Below are 17401 nucleotides of genomic sequence, written 5' to 3'. Positions count from 1 at the left end.
CAGAAAAAGGGACGAAGCAAAATGTGTGCTGACACTTCCACAAACAACCACGTGCACACACGCTGCTAAAACGGAGCTAAAAAGAAAGGAGTTGCATGGAACCCAGCCATGAGAACTATAGAGCACAGCGCGTGCCGTTTGTTGGTTATTAGAAGTAAAAGCAGCAGAAGGAAAAAAAGACTTTTTATTGTGACAAATAATATTTAAAGCGATCAACATATGCAGAAGACGAATGGCAGAAAGGAAAGCAGAGTAAGGATGTATAATTGGGCAGGAAACATAGCAGGAGTAACAAGAAAATACAACCAGAGATATATTTGTACTAAAAGAAACGTTGTAGAAAACACAGGGTGTAGTAGAAGGGAAGGAAACAATGCACAAAACGACGACAAATGATCAAAAGAAGAAGGTTCCATTTTAGTCGCATTCGTGACGGATGCCCATGCCCTGTTCTGTTCTGTTTGCTCCCAACTTATTGGAACATAATGGACAACCGGAACAGCGTGTACGTTTTGTAGTTGCAAAAGAACTGAGAAAATTTATTTTCCTGTTTTTGGGTTCATTTAATTCTTGGTTCAACTTGAAAATCATGCTATTCCCACCTACTTATCATACCAGATTATATTCGGGCTGGCATTTCCTCATGTCAGTGCCTCTCTGCTACTTTTTTTGCGTTTGCGTCTTCTCTTTTCTGTTCCGGCATGAAAACGGTGTTTTTCGGTACTCTTCTTTTTCTTATTATTGGCTAAGGCTGCAACAATGACGCAGGAATTGTGGCGATGAAACATATTATTTTTACAATAACATAACGCATAGCATACTTATATACCTTTAATGTATGGCCGTAGATTCTATTTGATAACTTCACACGAAGTCGAACACTGCGGCGTTCTGCGCCACGCGGTCAAAACTATTGTAAAACACTAAAACGTGGTAGCTTTTGGTTATGTATTTCTGTTTCTCCATGTCTGTTTGTTTCGTTCCGACACATATACATGCAACCACAACAATAGAAGGTCCCAAACTAATCAGAATATACCCCTTTGGTGATACGCAAGAACCACAATCTGATCTCATTTTGTTTATCTCCCGGCACACGTCCACACACACACTGTGACGCACATTTTCATCTTCCATTTGATATGCAAATTTTTTGTTGCATCCTCCTGCATGCGTGCATAAAATAATGGCACTATTTTAATTTGCAAACAAAACAGAACCCTCAAATTACCTCCTAATGAAGAGAGGGATGCTAGAAAAATGACAGTGGGATGGAAAAAACCAATTACAAAAACTAATCAACACATGGTACAATCGAGACGGGCGTCCTATGTTTTTCATTATCCTTTTGTAAGCACCGGACCCAACCTGTGTTGCTAGCAGAACGAGCAGCTTAGAAAACAAATGTGCAACAATGTTCGTTGAGAAACCCCGGGGGCAGTAACAGGTAACCGAACCAAAAACAAAAAAAAACACATAAAACAAAACAAAAGATGAACAAAAAGGAAGGAGGGAAACAACCACATACAAACAGACACGCACCGGCAAGAGAAAGGAAAAAAAACAACAAACAAACAAACAAACAAACAAACAAACAACAGAAACATCCACTGAATATGAAAAAGGATGAAAGATGCTGAAACTCAGACACAAAGGTTAAACTATATTTGACATGAAAAAAACAAGAAAATGGAGAGAGAAAATGTGTAGCCAGATAGGGGGGGGAAGTGCGTCAAACAAAAAGCAACAACAGCAACAAACAAAAAAAAACAGAAGAAAACAAAACAAACGTTGAGAAATAAAATGTGAAAAATTATATTTACTGAAAATATCATACGAGAGAAAGAGTTTTTTGTTGTCTTTAGTTCGAATGCGTTTTTTTTTAATCGTAGTTTTTAAGCAAAGAAATTATGTACATATAAAAGTAATACCGAAATGTAAAAAGAGTGTATATCTTTATTGTTTTCTACGTTTTGTATTGCTTGTACAATGCTTTTTTTATTTATTTAAATCGATAATTTTGTTTCACACTAATGGCAAAAAAGGAAACTAGTAAAAATGTACTCTGTTTTGTGCTTTTGATAATTGCTGTTTTACCGTTCATGTATGAAGAATGTTGATGTTGACAATATTTTATTTTTGTTAAATACTAAATTGCTCTTGCTTTTAAACATTTATATTGATGAAATAGTACGGAGGGTAGAATGAGGCTTGTTTAAACATTTACATTACATTACGAGAATTATTGTTTCGATAACGATCATTCAAAGATGGCGTACAAATGCAACTATAAAACTATGGACAGAATGCTTCCTTTGGACGGAATGTGTTTCGTCTGATTCGAGTCTTATGATATGCTTAGTTGACATTTGTGAGGCTAAAAGACACTATGTTAGTACGGCCTAATGCTAAATATGGAACAGAGAAACGGATGAAATTTCTCCTCGCAAAAGAAAAGAGCGCATCCTTTCTCTCCTCTTTCGTAAAAATCGATCGATAAATCGATATAAAAAGAGGAATCTTAAATGAAACATTTTGCGACCGAAATGTTAGTAGCAATATAAAAAAGGCAAATAAAATATGTGCTGTCCGCTGCTCCTATCCGCGCAACTTCACGGAACGGGACTGCCATTTTGGTGTGTCACTCATGGCGACCGGCGGTGTCGTCCGGGTGTGTCAGGCGTAGCTAACCTTCTGATCGTACGCTTGATCGCGCAAATCTTGATCGTCCGGCAGTGCATGGTGGCGCAGCCGGCAGAGCTGCGGGCCGAATCGCAGGATCATCATGATGACGAGCACGATCAACATGGCCAGCATGGCCACTGCCGGGTAGGCGATCAACCAGGCCATCTTACGCGCTAGATGTCGCTTTCGCGCTTCTGCAGCTCCACGTACTCTTCGCGATGGTGGTAGCCCTGCGGGGAAGCACCACGGGCGGAAGCGGGCGGATATTGGTACTGGGGCCGATGGTGGGACACGGTGTACTCCACCGGGCGCTCAACGTCGGGCTGTGTAAAATGGATGAAAAGAGGGAATGCAAAATTAATTATTTCATGCAGTGGAGGATCAATCCCCTTGGAGGCCCAGGGCGGAATTATAAATGGAGTGTATAATTTAAAAAAGGTGGAATTGGGGGGAATTAAGGCCCTTTAAATAAAGCAAAGCTAAAGGCGCAATCGGAATCCGAAGATCAAACTATTAAATAAATTTTTAATAAACACACAAAAACACTGTCCACAAAATACTTTATATAAACACGCATGTATACTGACTGTACTGAGTATATAGTTTGCATGAATATACCGACGAGCTGAGCTGTGCCGGTGCCCGAAGGACGTGGACACCGCTCAGCATACGACGATACGGATAAAGAGCAGTACAATAGATGTTAATATCACATATATCAGCAGATAGACTCGCGGTACTGTTTGCCTCCACCACATGTTGTGGAGCAAACGGACCAGACGAACGGTCCAGTAACAGTAAGTGGATTGATTTTTGCTGTTTTGTGAAGGTAATGTAGCAAATTCCCACATGGTTATTCTTCTTCTTGATGACAATCTTTGTTGCAGGAAAACAGAGAGCAATTTTGAACAAAAAATCACCGTTAGTGTTTAGTGTCCTACTTAGAAGAGCTAGAGGAGCACACGGTCATCTCAGTCGTCATTGCATATTATTTTTAAGCGCTTTTCCTTTCGTCGAAGTCTCCGCGCATGATGCGATCGGACACGCCAAAAGCGAGCAGTTTTGTGATTTCTGTCACCAAGAGAGCATCCACGAAAGGAGATAATATCAATCTGATCCGCACAAGGATCCGCCATGTTTGTACATGATCGCTTACTCACGTTATCATTCGCTTTGATGGTATTGAGCAATGATCAGAATGAGAGATCTTCTACTATTGGTTATTAGTTACACATACTATCAAACAAGGGCCCTCTCGGGAGAGCGATCGATAGAGTAAATAGCTCAGCTACTGTGGCGAGAATCCTCCGTCTCATTTTATCCATCCAGTTCCTACAGTGCGTGTCATAACTGTACTGCAGTTAAGATTTTTAATTATTAGGAGTAGGAAACATGGAGTGCCACTATTTCCGAAGACATTATTTAGTGTTTATTGTTCGTATATTTATATCTCTTACCGTCATGGAATGTCCGGGGGTTTGAAAGGATTCCATTTATAAATATTTTTCATAAATATTCCACATTGTTATTTCCATAAAAGTAAACTTGGGTACAGTTATGGTACGCACTGTACTGTTTGGACGAACGGAAAGAGATGAAAGATCAGTTGACAGATCAAGCGCTATGATCACTAGAGGGAAGGGTACAGCTATATGAAATGCTACCACGTGGTACGGAAATTTGTGCTACCTCTTCGTTTGGATGCTCTCTTGGTGTTGGAAACCAAAATTTCCACCGTTTCTGAAGCGTTTTCGACGGACGGAACGGCGCCAAATACGAAAGAGATGCAGGATCCGTTTTGCCTTTTCCCCCACACTCTAATGCGTTTGATAGGAATGTGACACCGACAGGCAGACGTGATTAATGCCATTATGCGAAAAAAATCTGCATTAAATGTATTGTGAGAATTGTTACTTCCACTTGTGGATGCTCGCTTAGCATCACAAGTAACAAAACTGGCCGACTCCGGGGCATTTGTTCCCAACTTCAAATTTCGCCAAGGGCCCCTTGTGGTACCCTTCGGGGTCGGGTATACAACTACTACACACATTTATGGGACCCCCAACACGGTGAGGCCCTAGGCGACTGCCTACTCCGCCTACCGTTTCATCAACCGCTGATGTCATGCTTGCTATTGTTGAACGAAGTTGAATTAATTATTGATGAACACAGATCAGGGAGCAATCGCCGACGATTGATTGAACACGATTGATGAAGAAGTCTCTGCACAGGATGGACATTAGGGGGCTTAGGTCTGCCATTTCAGACTTTCTTTGACTTTACTTTGCCTCCAGATGGAGAGTCAGTCCTGCGTACGGAGGATTGGTCCTGATGGGATTTTGAAGCGGTCCTGTTGCGTGAACCAGTACCGCTACCAATACACCCCAGGACCGCCCAATGTCCTGCAGATAGTGAACTTAATATCGCAATGAAGTTAAGAAATGCGCGATAGCAAGTTTAGGGATGAAACTTATTTGGAGGATCTAGTTCAAGAAATGAATCTACAATGGATCTGCAATGGATGCAAATTTCTTGAGAGGATTTAGGATAAAGCTAAAATATATCCGTTGATGCCGTAGAACATCTGATAAACCCCATAATTTTACGAACAATCTCTATTGTACTTTTTTAGTTTTAGTACATACAAAAGGATCGATAATTTGTTTAAATACGGATCAAATTACAGTCCAGTTTGGCATATTTCCATTCAATCATTTAACGAAATCAGAAAAAAATGCATATCTATGGCAGGTCGCGCATTATTGCATGAATTATCAACGTCTTTCCCAGCCTTTAATAATGCAATGTACCACTCCTTTTCATTACCCAATTCATTTCTTATCGTTCTGTTCTTTCTGTAGCCCCACTGGCAAAAAGAGCTCCCCAATCTATTTGTGCTCTATCTGGAAAGCGGGGCCAGTAGTATCATTGCCGTTTTATGCTGGCACAATCATTCGTATCGATATCTCTCTCAATCCATTAGCCCAAGCAAATCCGGACCATTCCGCACATTTACGCTGCCGATGCGTTCAATTATGCATCTTTATGCATTTCAATTTAGCTAGTTTTCCACCGAGAGCGTCGGGATGGGCTATGGCGCTATGGGACGATGATGAAGACAGGAGGACTTTTTGTGGCTCGGTTTGTGGCGGGTTCGAACGCAAAAAAAAACCCGCTCCTCAATTACGTTCTCGCCACCGCGTGTGTGTCGTAGGCGTGTGGGATTAATTTTAATTTCGGTCAATGTGTTACCGTTCACCCCAGCGGCTGGAGCGCGCAAAGTTCGAACTGGTACGTCCTTTTGGTGATGCAGCAAATCGTCGATTATTGGCTTGATGATCGTTGGTGCGTACGCGCGAATGGTGTTGCGCTTTCACGAGTGCGTTCATGCGATTTTGCAATTGGCTTTCTGGCAATTGGCCTGTACGCCTGTTCGATTGTGTATTCTGACACCAGACCTGTACAGTGGCACATGCAGGAAGTGGTACAACCGCAACTTTTCTTTGATATTTCTAGGTTTGGCCGTCATTTGGCAACACAAGACACAGCAAAGTTCCCTCGAACGATCAGTGGAGCACATATTATTGTAAAAAAAATAGTTAAAGTGACTGATCCTCAAAAATATGGAGGAACTGATGTAATAAAAGAGATGTCCTTAGCTCTCAACTCAAAGATGACTATTCAAAGTCAGATTTGGCTGCAAAGCATATGGTGGAATATTTATTATGAGTTACTTCAGCTACTGATATTCTTAAAGTTCAGCGAAGTATAATATTGGCCTTCACACGATACAGGACCGGTCCAAAATCCCATTCGGACCAATCGTTCTCCGTACGTAGGACTTTGACTAATTCAGCTTTTACAGGTAAATTAAGTCAAGGAAATGCCAGAACTGACACACAAGCCTTTTGTAGACCTCTTGAGGTTGTTGTGTGCCGGTAAGGACGAGTATAATGTTTGGCTTAAGAAGAAGAAAAAGAAGGACAATATTGGGATCTTTTTGGCACAATGAGTTTAATTGAGTGCCAAAAGTCTCGAAGCCGAATATTCAAAACTTCGTCCTACGTTGAAACACTCCGGATGGGATTTAATATCGGTTCTATCGTGTGGGACCAGTGCCGCTACCGAGCACTCAACCGTGTGTCACCCCATGTTGCAAAAATTCCAGTAAAAAATATACTAAGGCTTGTAAAATGAATAATTAAAGTAGAATTAGGTATCTGAGACATTTGTTTCCGTTTTATCAAACTGCAGTGCAATGATGACATTAGGAACATTCGAAGGAACAAAATTTATGTACTGAAAAATTTAATGATATTCAAAAGGTGTTTCAATAGAAAATAATATTATTAACTAAGTCCCTTTATCTAACGTGTCAAGGGTTTGTTAAAACATCTTTCATATCTTCCCCAAAATAACGCAACTAATGAACTGAAGTATGTATATCACATGAATATCATAATTGACGAAAATATAAAATTGATAAACAGTTCGACTTATTGAAACCGTTGTACAGTTGTCCTTGTACGTCACAGTTTCCCCTACGCGGGTTGCCGATGTGCTCATAATTGAATATCACCTGCAAAAACGCATCCGCATCGCACCCCTGAGGGGACACTCTTTTAGCGCCAGGCAAACATTCAATGCACCAGCTGCTGTACAAAGCCAATCGATCTTTTTTTTTTGGTCCTATTTGCTCTATCTCTAACCACGGGGTGTGATAGCATAACGCTATCACGCATCTATTTTATGGACGATGGTACTTTATGCAATGGAATCGAGCTACATTTATCCATGCTACCAATCGTTCTTGTAGCATAACGGCCGGAAACCACTTTTTAAACCGTTCCCATATGTGTGCGGAAAGTTGGTGAAAATCGAATTGAAAAATTCGGCACCCAGGTTGACTAAATTTAGTACCGAGCTACCCTTTTAAATCCGCGTCCGTTTCCGCGTGGTTCGAAAAGCGGTAGCTGTACGAAAATTGATGGGCAAATGGGAAGAGATAGTGTTGGGTCACCCCACTCCCCAATGACACTAGCGCAAAAACCGACCATAATTGAACGAATGGATCTCGATGGCAGCTTCGTCCTACCTGCGGCAACATTTACGTTACAGTGCACCATTTCGGGCATTATCCTTCGCCAGCCTAACACCTATACGACCTCCCCGCCACGAACTACCGACCCGGTTTCCGGTGATTTCAGGTTGAGGTTGTGGCGGTGTGGCAAAGGCCGGTGCAGAAGATGAGAATTTTAATTAAATAATGTTCCCATCAATTATTGGTCACCAGCCGCCAATGCCATGCGAAACCGGGCGGGTGGGCGCAGATTTCCACACGGGCTGGACTCTCCACCAGTTCTCCAGGACACAAAATCGAGAACGCGCCAATCAATGCGATTGTGGCGCGATGGAATTATACTGCGGTTCCAACGGACGCACTGTAATCGGCATCCGATCAGATCAGTTTACTACAATCGAGAGAGAAACATTAGTGCGATATTTTACACGGTACACTTTAGACAACATCAAACACATTTGCCCACAAGTACGTGGGACCCTCACCGCACACAAGCTGTCCTAATTGTAGGACGGGAATTCCCTTGTTTGTGTCCGGTTTAATGTTATGCTAGCTTTGATCTGCCAACTCCGGTGCTGATATCGAACCGAATAGTAACATTCCGAATCAGTTCCCTCGGGGCCAATTTTCTATCGACGTTTCGAAACCCATTACCACATTTTTGCCTGCCCGCCAATGAGTCCCGCGAGAGCTCGGTGCTTATCGCGCTTGGTGCGGTTCTTTTCCGATTCTTTCCTTCCACCACGAAACGCAGTGCGAAGCGACACCCGGTAAAGCGATGGTCCAGCTCGATTGGGCCCTTTTTCTCGTGCGCTGCGGTATGGCCGTTTCACCGAGTGCCGATGCAGCGGTGGATTCGCTGGTGTACCTCACAACGCACCCGACCCCAATGGAACGTCCGGCTGCCGGACAGGAACTGTGCATTTCGCCGACGGACGATCGCTACTGGAGCGATGTGCTGGAGCGCTATCTGAACCGGGTGCCGCTGCTACCGCGCGTACTAACCCGCACGAAGCTGGGCGATGTACCGCTGCACCGGTGTTCGCTGTATTTGATCTTCGAACCGGAAGCCCAAGCGCGCCAGGTGTTCCTGCGCATCCAGTTCCTTTCGACCAACAGCAACTGGAACCAGGCGGCCCGGTTCGCTGTGATGATTAATTTACAGACCAGCACCCGCCAGCTGTACAATCAGTTCGAAAACTTTGGCCTGATGGGCGTCCGGCATGGGTTGGTGCTGATGAGTTCGCCGAAGCACAACCGCACCTTCACGCTGATGGCGGACGGGCAGAGCTTCGCGATGGATTACGTGACGACCGCCGAGGAGCTGTCCGGCCTTCTGGCGAATCGCAGCACCCTGGGGCTGGATGGTTTAAGGGTGGAAATAGCGAACCAAGCCGAGTTTCCCTTCCTCGTACAGGACCGGTATCAGATGAGCGGCATATACTTCAAATTTTTCACAGAATTCGCCCGGAAATACAACTGCCGGGTAGCGTTCCAGCAGCGCGACGTACAGATCGTGCTGACCCTGTACAATCGAGAATTTCTAACCAAACCGTACGCGATCGGCAGCTTCACCGGCAACTGTTTGATGGTGCCGGAAAAACCGAAGGAAGGTTTAATCTACTTTCTGCTCTCACCATTCTCCTCGCCGCTCTGGTATCTGTGCGGTTGCTTTCTTGCCGCTGCGTTCCTGCTGAACTGGCACTGGGCACGCCACTTTCCCAACAACATACTGCTGACCGTGCTGTTCGGCGATCAGGCAGCTGAGGGCGCCTACTCCCCATCGGAACGGCGCCTCGCGTTTCTCGCGGTGGTAATTATGTTTTTCTTCAGCGAAGCCTACTCGGCCAAGCTCCTGTCGACGTTCATCGAGTCGCTCAATCAACCGCGCATCCGCACGATCGAGGCGCTCGCCTCCTCGGACATTACGATCGGTGTGCTGCACTTCGAGGACATTGAGGCGTACGAGCAGCTGCACCACAACGTACTGATCGTGGACGAGCCGGAATACTACGACAATTTGCGGCACGGACGGCACGCCTTCATGGTGCAGTGCGGCAATGCGGAACTGTTCCTGCACCTGGAAATGCGCCGCCGGGACGGTGACTTTCGCGTGCCGTACTACATTTTGGAGGAGTTTTTCGGTTGGCGCATGAATGGGTTTTCCGTGTCGAAGTTTAGCCCTGTTACGCTGCAATTGCAGCAACTCATTGGGCTCGTTGGGCAGGCGGGACTGTGGGAGTATTGGCGGGAGCATACCGTCCAAACCTTGCGGAACATCGTGAACCGTGGACTGACCCAGCGGGAAACGTTGAATCTGAACGATTTGATATCGCTTCGGTATATACTGATTGTTGGGTATGGAAGTGGGATGATCGTGTTTGCCGTGGAAATGGTGGTCGGATGGATTATTCGATATAGACTCAAGCGACAGAGCAGTAAGTCAAGCAATCCAAACATGTCAAGCGAAGATAAATAAATTGTAAAATTGGAAATTTATCACCAAAAATACGAATTGATATTCCGTTGCTAACTTCATCCATGTGACAAACTGGATAAAGATAAAAATAGGAATATTGATCACATCTCGACAACTGTCGTACAGCGGATTAGATTAGAGGAGTCCTCTAATTGCTGCATTTCAAGAATTATCATTTTGTGATTTCCATTTAGGAATTACGCTTTATATTTTACTTTTTCATCCGTAAAGCAGTACAACAAACACCAATGAAACCAACCAACAAAATCACACCCTACAAGACATTTTTATGCATTTTCTGTAATGAATAAAGTGTTGCGTTTAAGGAAAACGAAAGGAAATAAATAATTACATCGACATAAAGCTGTAAATGCATCGACCGCGCCATCGAAATTGTTCTTGGGAATTGTGATTTAATACAAATAGAATGAAAGATATCCTTCCGGGTCAGTGGAGGATCAATCCCCTTGGAGGCCCAGGTCCTCTAATTTAAAAAACGATGAATTGGGAGGCATTGAGGCCCTTGAAATGAGGCAAAGCTAAAGGCGCAGTAAGAAGGGGCCCTTGAACTCACTTTGAATGCATCCCACGGGTAGTTCGCGGTCAAATTTCGCCAGGGGCTTCTTGTGGTACCCTTGGGTGGCCCTCTAGCATAAGCAGAGGGGACCTATGTATACACCTTTTACTACTACACACATTTTCTGTGTCTCCAACACGGTGAGGCCATAGGCGACCGCCTACTCCGCCTACCGTTTGATCCGCCGCTGTTCCGGGTGTAAACTGCGGACTACGTTGCAGGACATGCAGGACATCTTTCACGTTAGTATCAGAGAACGGCATGATATATACACTAATTTCGTATATATTTCTACTAACAAAAGCATATCTTCTTGCAGCAAACTTGGATTGTTGCTGGCCAATCTTCGTCCGTTTTCCGTGGTTATAACACCCTCCTAATATTAGTTACATAACGAGCCACTACAAAAGGATATACAGCAGAATAATATTCCCTCGGATGTGTTAGGAGTATTAACTGGAATCAAAACCGTACAACTTGATCGTTGTGCTGTTTTAACGTCATGTAGCAAAGTGCACAATTGTGTTACGGTACTACCTACTCGACCAGCACGTACGTTGATGTTTTGATTAATATAGACTGTTGGGGTTTTGATCATACAACCCAATCTCTGTCCAACGATTATCCTACAACGGAATCGTCCAGCATGCAGGACGAACAAAGCACTGGGAGGTTTTGTACGCGCGTCAACTCGATGGCTTTCTGAAGAGACCCTTCGTACTTGAGGAAACGATTTAGTATCGCTACATTGTCTTTTCATTGTTGTGGACTTAGTCGCTTGGCGTCGCAAGTATTGACAGTAAAGCAATAACGTGGAACTTAGTTCGCAATTTGTAACAGCTGCCATAATAAACTTACGTTGACTGGTTGGAAGTAGCTGGCGTCTTTCAGCTCGGTCAAATCCAGCGGCGGTTGCTTATGCGGTGTAGCTGACCAAAATGACACTAACCACCGATTTCCTACAAAAGGTCCAAAGTGCATCGCAATTAAACCACTTACTGCACCAGACGAATCAACCGTTTTTTCCATTCTTACCGGTATGCCGGTCCTGCCAGTACTGTCTGTGCTTGGAGCAGCAACCGCACACGATGTTCAGCACGAAGATGAACACGCCGAGCACGGTGCAGATGGCGATTGTAACGTAGAACGGGTTAAAGTTCCCGTAGATGTGTCCTTTGAAGTATGGATTGTCTAGGTACGCTGTACGTTCCTCGATGGTGGACATGATACTAACACCATACCTGCCGGCAATACGGTCCGGAATGCTGATTGCGGTTGGCTGGCTGGGAGGGGAGAGTACCTGTGAAAAACGTGCAAATAATAGTGAATAAATTAAGCACTGATCGAATCAGAGTTGTGCGACGACGACGACGACGGTTGATGACCGAAAACTCCATCCCGGAGTTTCGGAGTTAAACGTTCTGGCATGGTTAAACTGGGGGCTTTTACTTTACAACAGAAGAGCACCGGGTGAACCACTAGAACGTGTTGTTGAATATTTAATTGGATTCTTGATTGAATATTGTCTGATTTTCGTACATGATTTCGCGAACTCGTTTATGTTACGGTGCCGCGTTGAAACATTTGTTTGCTTTTCATTCCGCGTTTTCTTGTGAAATGAGTCCTCAGCTCGTCACAATTGTGGCGATATAATTTTAGAGTACTTCTCTTGCAAGAACAAAATGGATAACAAAAAAAGGTTAGAATAATAAACAAAATCACTGTACTGTTTGTAAAGAACTCAATTATGCATTAATTTACGTTACAGTTATATCGTTAAAAGTTTATAATTCTTATTTCGAAATACCCTACGTTTTATTTAATTTAAGGGTTTACTACAACACTATTTACAAAATGTAAAAACAAATACATTTTGCAATTGTAGCTGCTAGCTAACAAAAAACCTCTTCGGGCTCAACCGGGATTTGAACCCGGGACCTCTCGCACCCAAAGCGAGAATCATACCCCTAGACCATTGAGCCACCTGTTGAGCTCACCCACCACTACACATCAAGTACACCGTCCAGCGGACACAGTATAAATCTTCGTTCCACCCTTACGATATAAACAAGTTTCAATTAATGAACGAGCGCGCGTGCGTGTGTGTTGGTAATATGAGCAGCAGCACCAACACCGGTCACCATCTTTTTTTTGTCTCCATATCCACCCCTTCGCTTTGGGACACAATTGTGTGGAAAGAATGCGTCGTCTGTTCTGTTCCATTCTGCAATCTGCGGTTACTTGATGGAATCGAATTAAAATAATTGATTGCAACGGACGCGATCGTTCAACCCTTCAAACATGTTGCACCATGAAACCTGAATGAAGCCAGCGTTTGACACATGAAACGGGGCACATGGGCGTGTGATCAAGTTAAGCGTATTTGAAGAGCTTTTTTCACACAATTTTACACACGACAATCTTTCAGATGAGTCACCCCATATGCACTACATTTATCGTTACGGGGTTTTAGATAGGAATACATCGCCTTGTTTCACATCACGCACAGTTACAGGAAGAAATAATACACGCTGCAAACTCTGAAGAGTTTCTCACGCAGGGCGTGTTAGGGTGTGGTAGATGATCAAACACACGAGGACGGTGTTCTGGGTCTTGTGTCTTGACGATCAACGGCACTTTCCGATTCCAACGCACACTTTTCAATAACTAGCGATGTAAACACTGATCAAAAACCATTCTTTTAGGCAATTTACTCACTTCTAAATAATAAATAACCACCAATTTTTAGCAACGCAACGGAAACACACCAATCGCGGCCACAGCTTTCGTTGTTGTGCGTGTTATGTTTCGCTTCCACGCCGCCGGATCGATCGCACCAACACCACCGAGCGCTAATTGATGCCACCGTCATGTGCGGGAGTATGGGCGCGCTCGCCTGTATGTGTGTGTGGGGTTTTGTTTGCTTCGAAACATACTTTGTCATGCATGCTGTCGGTTGCAGCATAGACACACCTTTTTTGAAGTAACGAACATTTGCCCTTCTCGATACGGGCAGCCAGAAACGCCCTAGACAGGTGGACAGACAGTTTTCCCACGCGATTAGAATGTCGTTAAAAAGGGAAGATGATCGTTTGGGGTTCATGTCATCAGTGAATGGAGGCAGACTAATAGGTCTGCCAAACAAAACCACACACGATGATGAATGACGATCATTTCTGCTGCAATGCAAGCGATTATCCCTTGGATTGAAATGTGTTTGAAGGGATATTAATGTAAGCTAACGTTAATTTATTGTTATTGTATTGCTACATTTGTACACGATCGTTGTAACCATAACGGTCGATTTGAATCATCCTTTAGGGGATGAATGTGAAGCTGTAGAAAAAAAACCGGTTTCCGTGCTGTTGCATTTTTCAGGGTTGATCTTTGGTGTGCGTATGTTGTGAAGAATTATATCCGACGCAACATATCCGACAACTATATTCATCTTTGGTAGATTAAACTGCGAATTTTATTTAAAATATGTTGTATTGAAATACTAATTGTGTCCAACAACTGGTTGCCAGCAATACGACTAAGCGGTACCAAAATACAGTTTAAGAAATAATTGTGAACTAATACGTTTATTCATTATAAAATAATTATATTTTAATCCACGTTCTACCAAACAATTTAGTAACAACCAAAATAGTTAAAAAAAAAACAATCAATTACTTCTATTTAAAGCTTACGTAGAACAAGTTTCATTAATCATAAGGAGATCAAGTGGAATTATTCACTCTGTTTATACTAAACCTACTCTAAAAATAGTTTAGATATACGATACCGCTAGGATCATCAGCAGCTGTTATACAGTTTACATTTATACAGACAGTCCCCGAGACACCACCTGAGAAAAAAAATCAGATTTGCATAAATAAAATAAATCAAATTAAGAGGTGGAAGTCAACTTGGTAACAATAAAGTATAAACGATTTTACTCTCGAATTCGACATCACGACGTGGATTTTTCTAGTGGCCCTATATAATAGCGTATCTCGGGAGCTGCCTGTAACTGCAATCAATTTACATAAAAGAGCAACAATCAGTGTAATAATCTAATTTTGGCACAATTTCCTCGAGTTAATGAAGCTATAACACGATATTAAATACATCGAATCAATTTTGGTTGTCCAAATGTTTTATTGGGTTTAGATAAAATTAAACGTGTTGAAGTGAGTAGTTCGTCATAAACCGTCACTAGACTCACCAATTTTTTAAATCAATTTGTGGTTGTGTCTTAAAATACGTAATAAATTTGACTGAATTTATATAATTTAAATAAATGTAATGCATCTCATTATTCTATCCGAATGCCCTTGCTTTACGTTTTTCTTCCTTTGCTTTATCACGAAACGATTTTCCTGCAGGATAATCAACGTTACGTGTGCCTTATAAAAAGAGTTCATGCACCAGAGCGTTTTAATAGAGGTTGGCTAATCCGTCGCGCTTAGTTGTTCCCATCTTCTAATGGGTATCGTGAATAAGTGGTTGATATGGTGCGTTTGCTGCAGCATTACACCAACAAAACGAGATACTACTAAATTAGTTTATTCCGACCCATTATAGCGTGCTGCTGGTGTTGAACGGTGCAGAGCGTCACACTGCCATTCGCTTATTATGTTTACCAGCGGCATGTGTTATAAGTGACTTTGCATCCAACGAAGAGACGTTCGTTTATCAATATATTGCTATGAATATGTCTAAAGTTGAGTTTGAAAATGTGCAGCTGGAACACATGGAAAAGAATGTGCTGGGAACATTGCCGACGTTTGTTCGTCGTGTTTTCGTGCAAAATTCGTTGGCGCTAAAAAGCATTGATGTGCCAAAAACTGTACAAGATTTAAGAATTATATCTACCAGTCTGGAAAAAATCGAATTCGAAGAACAATCCACGCTGTCGTGGTTGATGATTAAAATATGCAAGATGGTTGAACTGCCCCGCACGATGCACAACGCTCGTTCGCTTAAATTCTTATCAGTGACGGAATCAAATGTTCGGCATCTGGATTTGGCTAAATTTTGTGATTTGGCGCTTCTAGAGACGATGATATGGAAAAGAAATAAGATACGTGGCATAGTGAATAGCGCTACAAGACCGTGCGCACTGTACGGTGCGCTGAAGTACCTAAAATTGTCGGAAAATAAGTTAAAAACACTACAGCTGCAGTTGTTCGCTCCGTTCCAGCAGATAACACATCTGGATTTACGAAATAACAAAATACATTCCATTACCGGTACACACCGAACGTTGGTAACGCTACAAATAACCGACAATAAGCTTGCGGAGTCAGCCCTCTGCCGCTGGAACCTTCCGCGTGCGTCGATCTTATCGCTGCAAAATAATGTTGTAAGCAACGTACCCCCTTGCTTACAAAATTGGAAACACATCCATCGATTCTCTTTAACAAGTAATGAACTGTCGAATTTTTCCATTGAGAGTGTAGCAAACATGGACAGCCTAGGCGAGCTGTCGCTTGCCTGGAATAAGATAGAGTTTGTTCAGCTGAGAAGCTACCAGTTTCCAAAGAATCTGACAGAACTTAACATGAGTAATAATCGACTGCACCAACTCGATCTGTCCCTAGTGCCGGTGCCATCTTTACGGGTAATTGTTGATTGGAATTTCATTACCACGTTCGATGTTAACGCTACCTCACCCAATGTCAGTGCATTGGAAATGAGCAATAATCCGATCGCATGTGCATGGAAATCGCCACAGGAACGGAACCGTGTGCAGTGTAAGCAAGTACTATTTAGAACCAGACGGATTCCTGTACAATAACTAAAATTGAAAGAAGCTTTTAAGCTGCTGAGCATATACTAAAACGATTGAAAGAAGGTAATGTATTTTTACTTATACAAAAATTATCAAACTAAAGGAATAATCAAAAGTAATGAGAAAAAAACATAAGTTAATGCACATGATAGTGGTCATCAAGGAGCTGATTGAGGATGATTTTTCATTATAGATTTACTCAATAAAATAAGTTAATGTATAAAAACCAATCATAAAATCGTGGAAGTACATTTCGCATTTTTCTTGATGTACTTTCTTAGCCCTTTGTATTAAAAACAATAGATGCAGGGCCACGAGAGTGGACAAAATGCTGACAAATTTGTCAAGTGACAAAATCAGCTTGTCAACTGCGAACCGTTGCCGCGCACACAATTATTTTTCAGATTTCCGATACCAGAAGAGCATGTTTTTCAAGACGTGTTTTTTCAAGATTTTATGAAACATTTCATGCAAAATTTCATGAAACATGAAACATTTCATGCAACATTTCATGAAACATTTCGTGTAACATTTTCGGGAACCGGGAAGCGCGTGAATTGTGCTTGCTCGGCTGGTACCAGGCGTCACCTCTTAAAACATGCTCTCCTGGTATCGGAATTCTGAAAACAGCTGGAATGGAATTATTTGTATGGAATTTCATACCAGCCCACGGAAAATTTCAGCGCGAGATTAAGGATGCAATGCAATAGTGGTGGATAAATTTATCCCAAGCTGCAGATGTCACCTCTTGAAGCACATGCTCTCCCGGTATCGGAAATCTGAAAACAATTGTGTGCACTG

General features: G+C 42.7%; 3 protein-coding genes and 1 non-coding gene across 4 annotated transcripts; 1 reads left to right on the top strand and 3 right to left on the bottom strand.

Annotated features, from left to right (window-relative positions):
* Nucleotides 1-1957: 1957 nt before the first annotated feature.
* On the bottom strand, nucleotides 1958-2850 carry LOC128303490 (uncharacterized). Its single transcript, XM_053040461.1, has one exon. The coding sequence runs from the start codon at nucleotides 2848-2850 to the stop codon at nucleotides 2677-2679; it is 174 nt and encodes a 57-aa protein (XP_052896421.1). The 3' UTR covers nucleotides 1958-2676.
* An 8-nt stretch (nucleotides 2851-2858) lies between these two features.
* On the bottom strand, nucleotides 2859-13610 carry LOC128303489 (uncharacterized). Its single transcript, XM_053040460.1, has 4 exons — nucleotides 13540-13610; nucleotides 11857-12121; nucleotides 11680-11780; nucleotides 2859-3008 (listed from the first exon to the last, which is right to left on the bottom strand). Exons 2-4 carry the CDS (start codon nucleotides 12044-12046, stop codon nucleotides 2859-2861), a joined length of 441 nt encoding a protein of 146 aa, XP_052896420.1. The 5' UTR covers nucleotides 12047-12121; nucleotides 13540-13610.
* On the bottom strand, nucleotides 12732-12803 carry Trnap-ugg (transfer RNA proline (anticodon UGG)). The gene has a single exon. It is a non-coding gene; the product is annotated as a tRNA-Pro (tRNA).
* A 2138-nt stretch (nucleotides 13611-15748) lies between the features above and the next one.
* LOC128302887 (protein flightless-1 homolog) lies at nucleotides 15749-16606 on the top strand. Its single transcript, XM_053039733.1, has one exon. It carries the CDS (start codon nucleotides 15749-15751, stop codon nucleotides 16604-16606), a length of 858 nt encoding a protein of 285 aa, XP_052895693.1.
* The last annotated feature ends 795 nt before the right edge of the window (nucleotides 16607-17401 follow it).

Source organism: Anopheles moucheti, chromosome 3, assembly GCF_943734755.1.
Source record: "Anopheles moucheti chromosome 3, idAnoMoucSN_F20_07, whole genome shotgun sequence".
In the NCBI taxonomy this organism is placed as follows: Eukaryota; Metazoa; Arthropoda; class Insecta; order Diptera; family Culicidae; genus Anopheles; species Anopheles moucheti.
The sequence above is the reverse complement of the archived record's forward strand: the minus strand, read 5'-3'. Positions and strand labels throughout refer to the sequence as shown.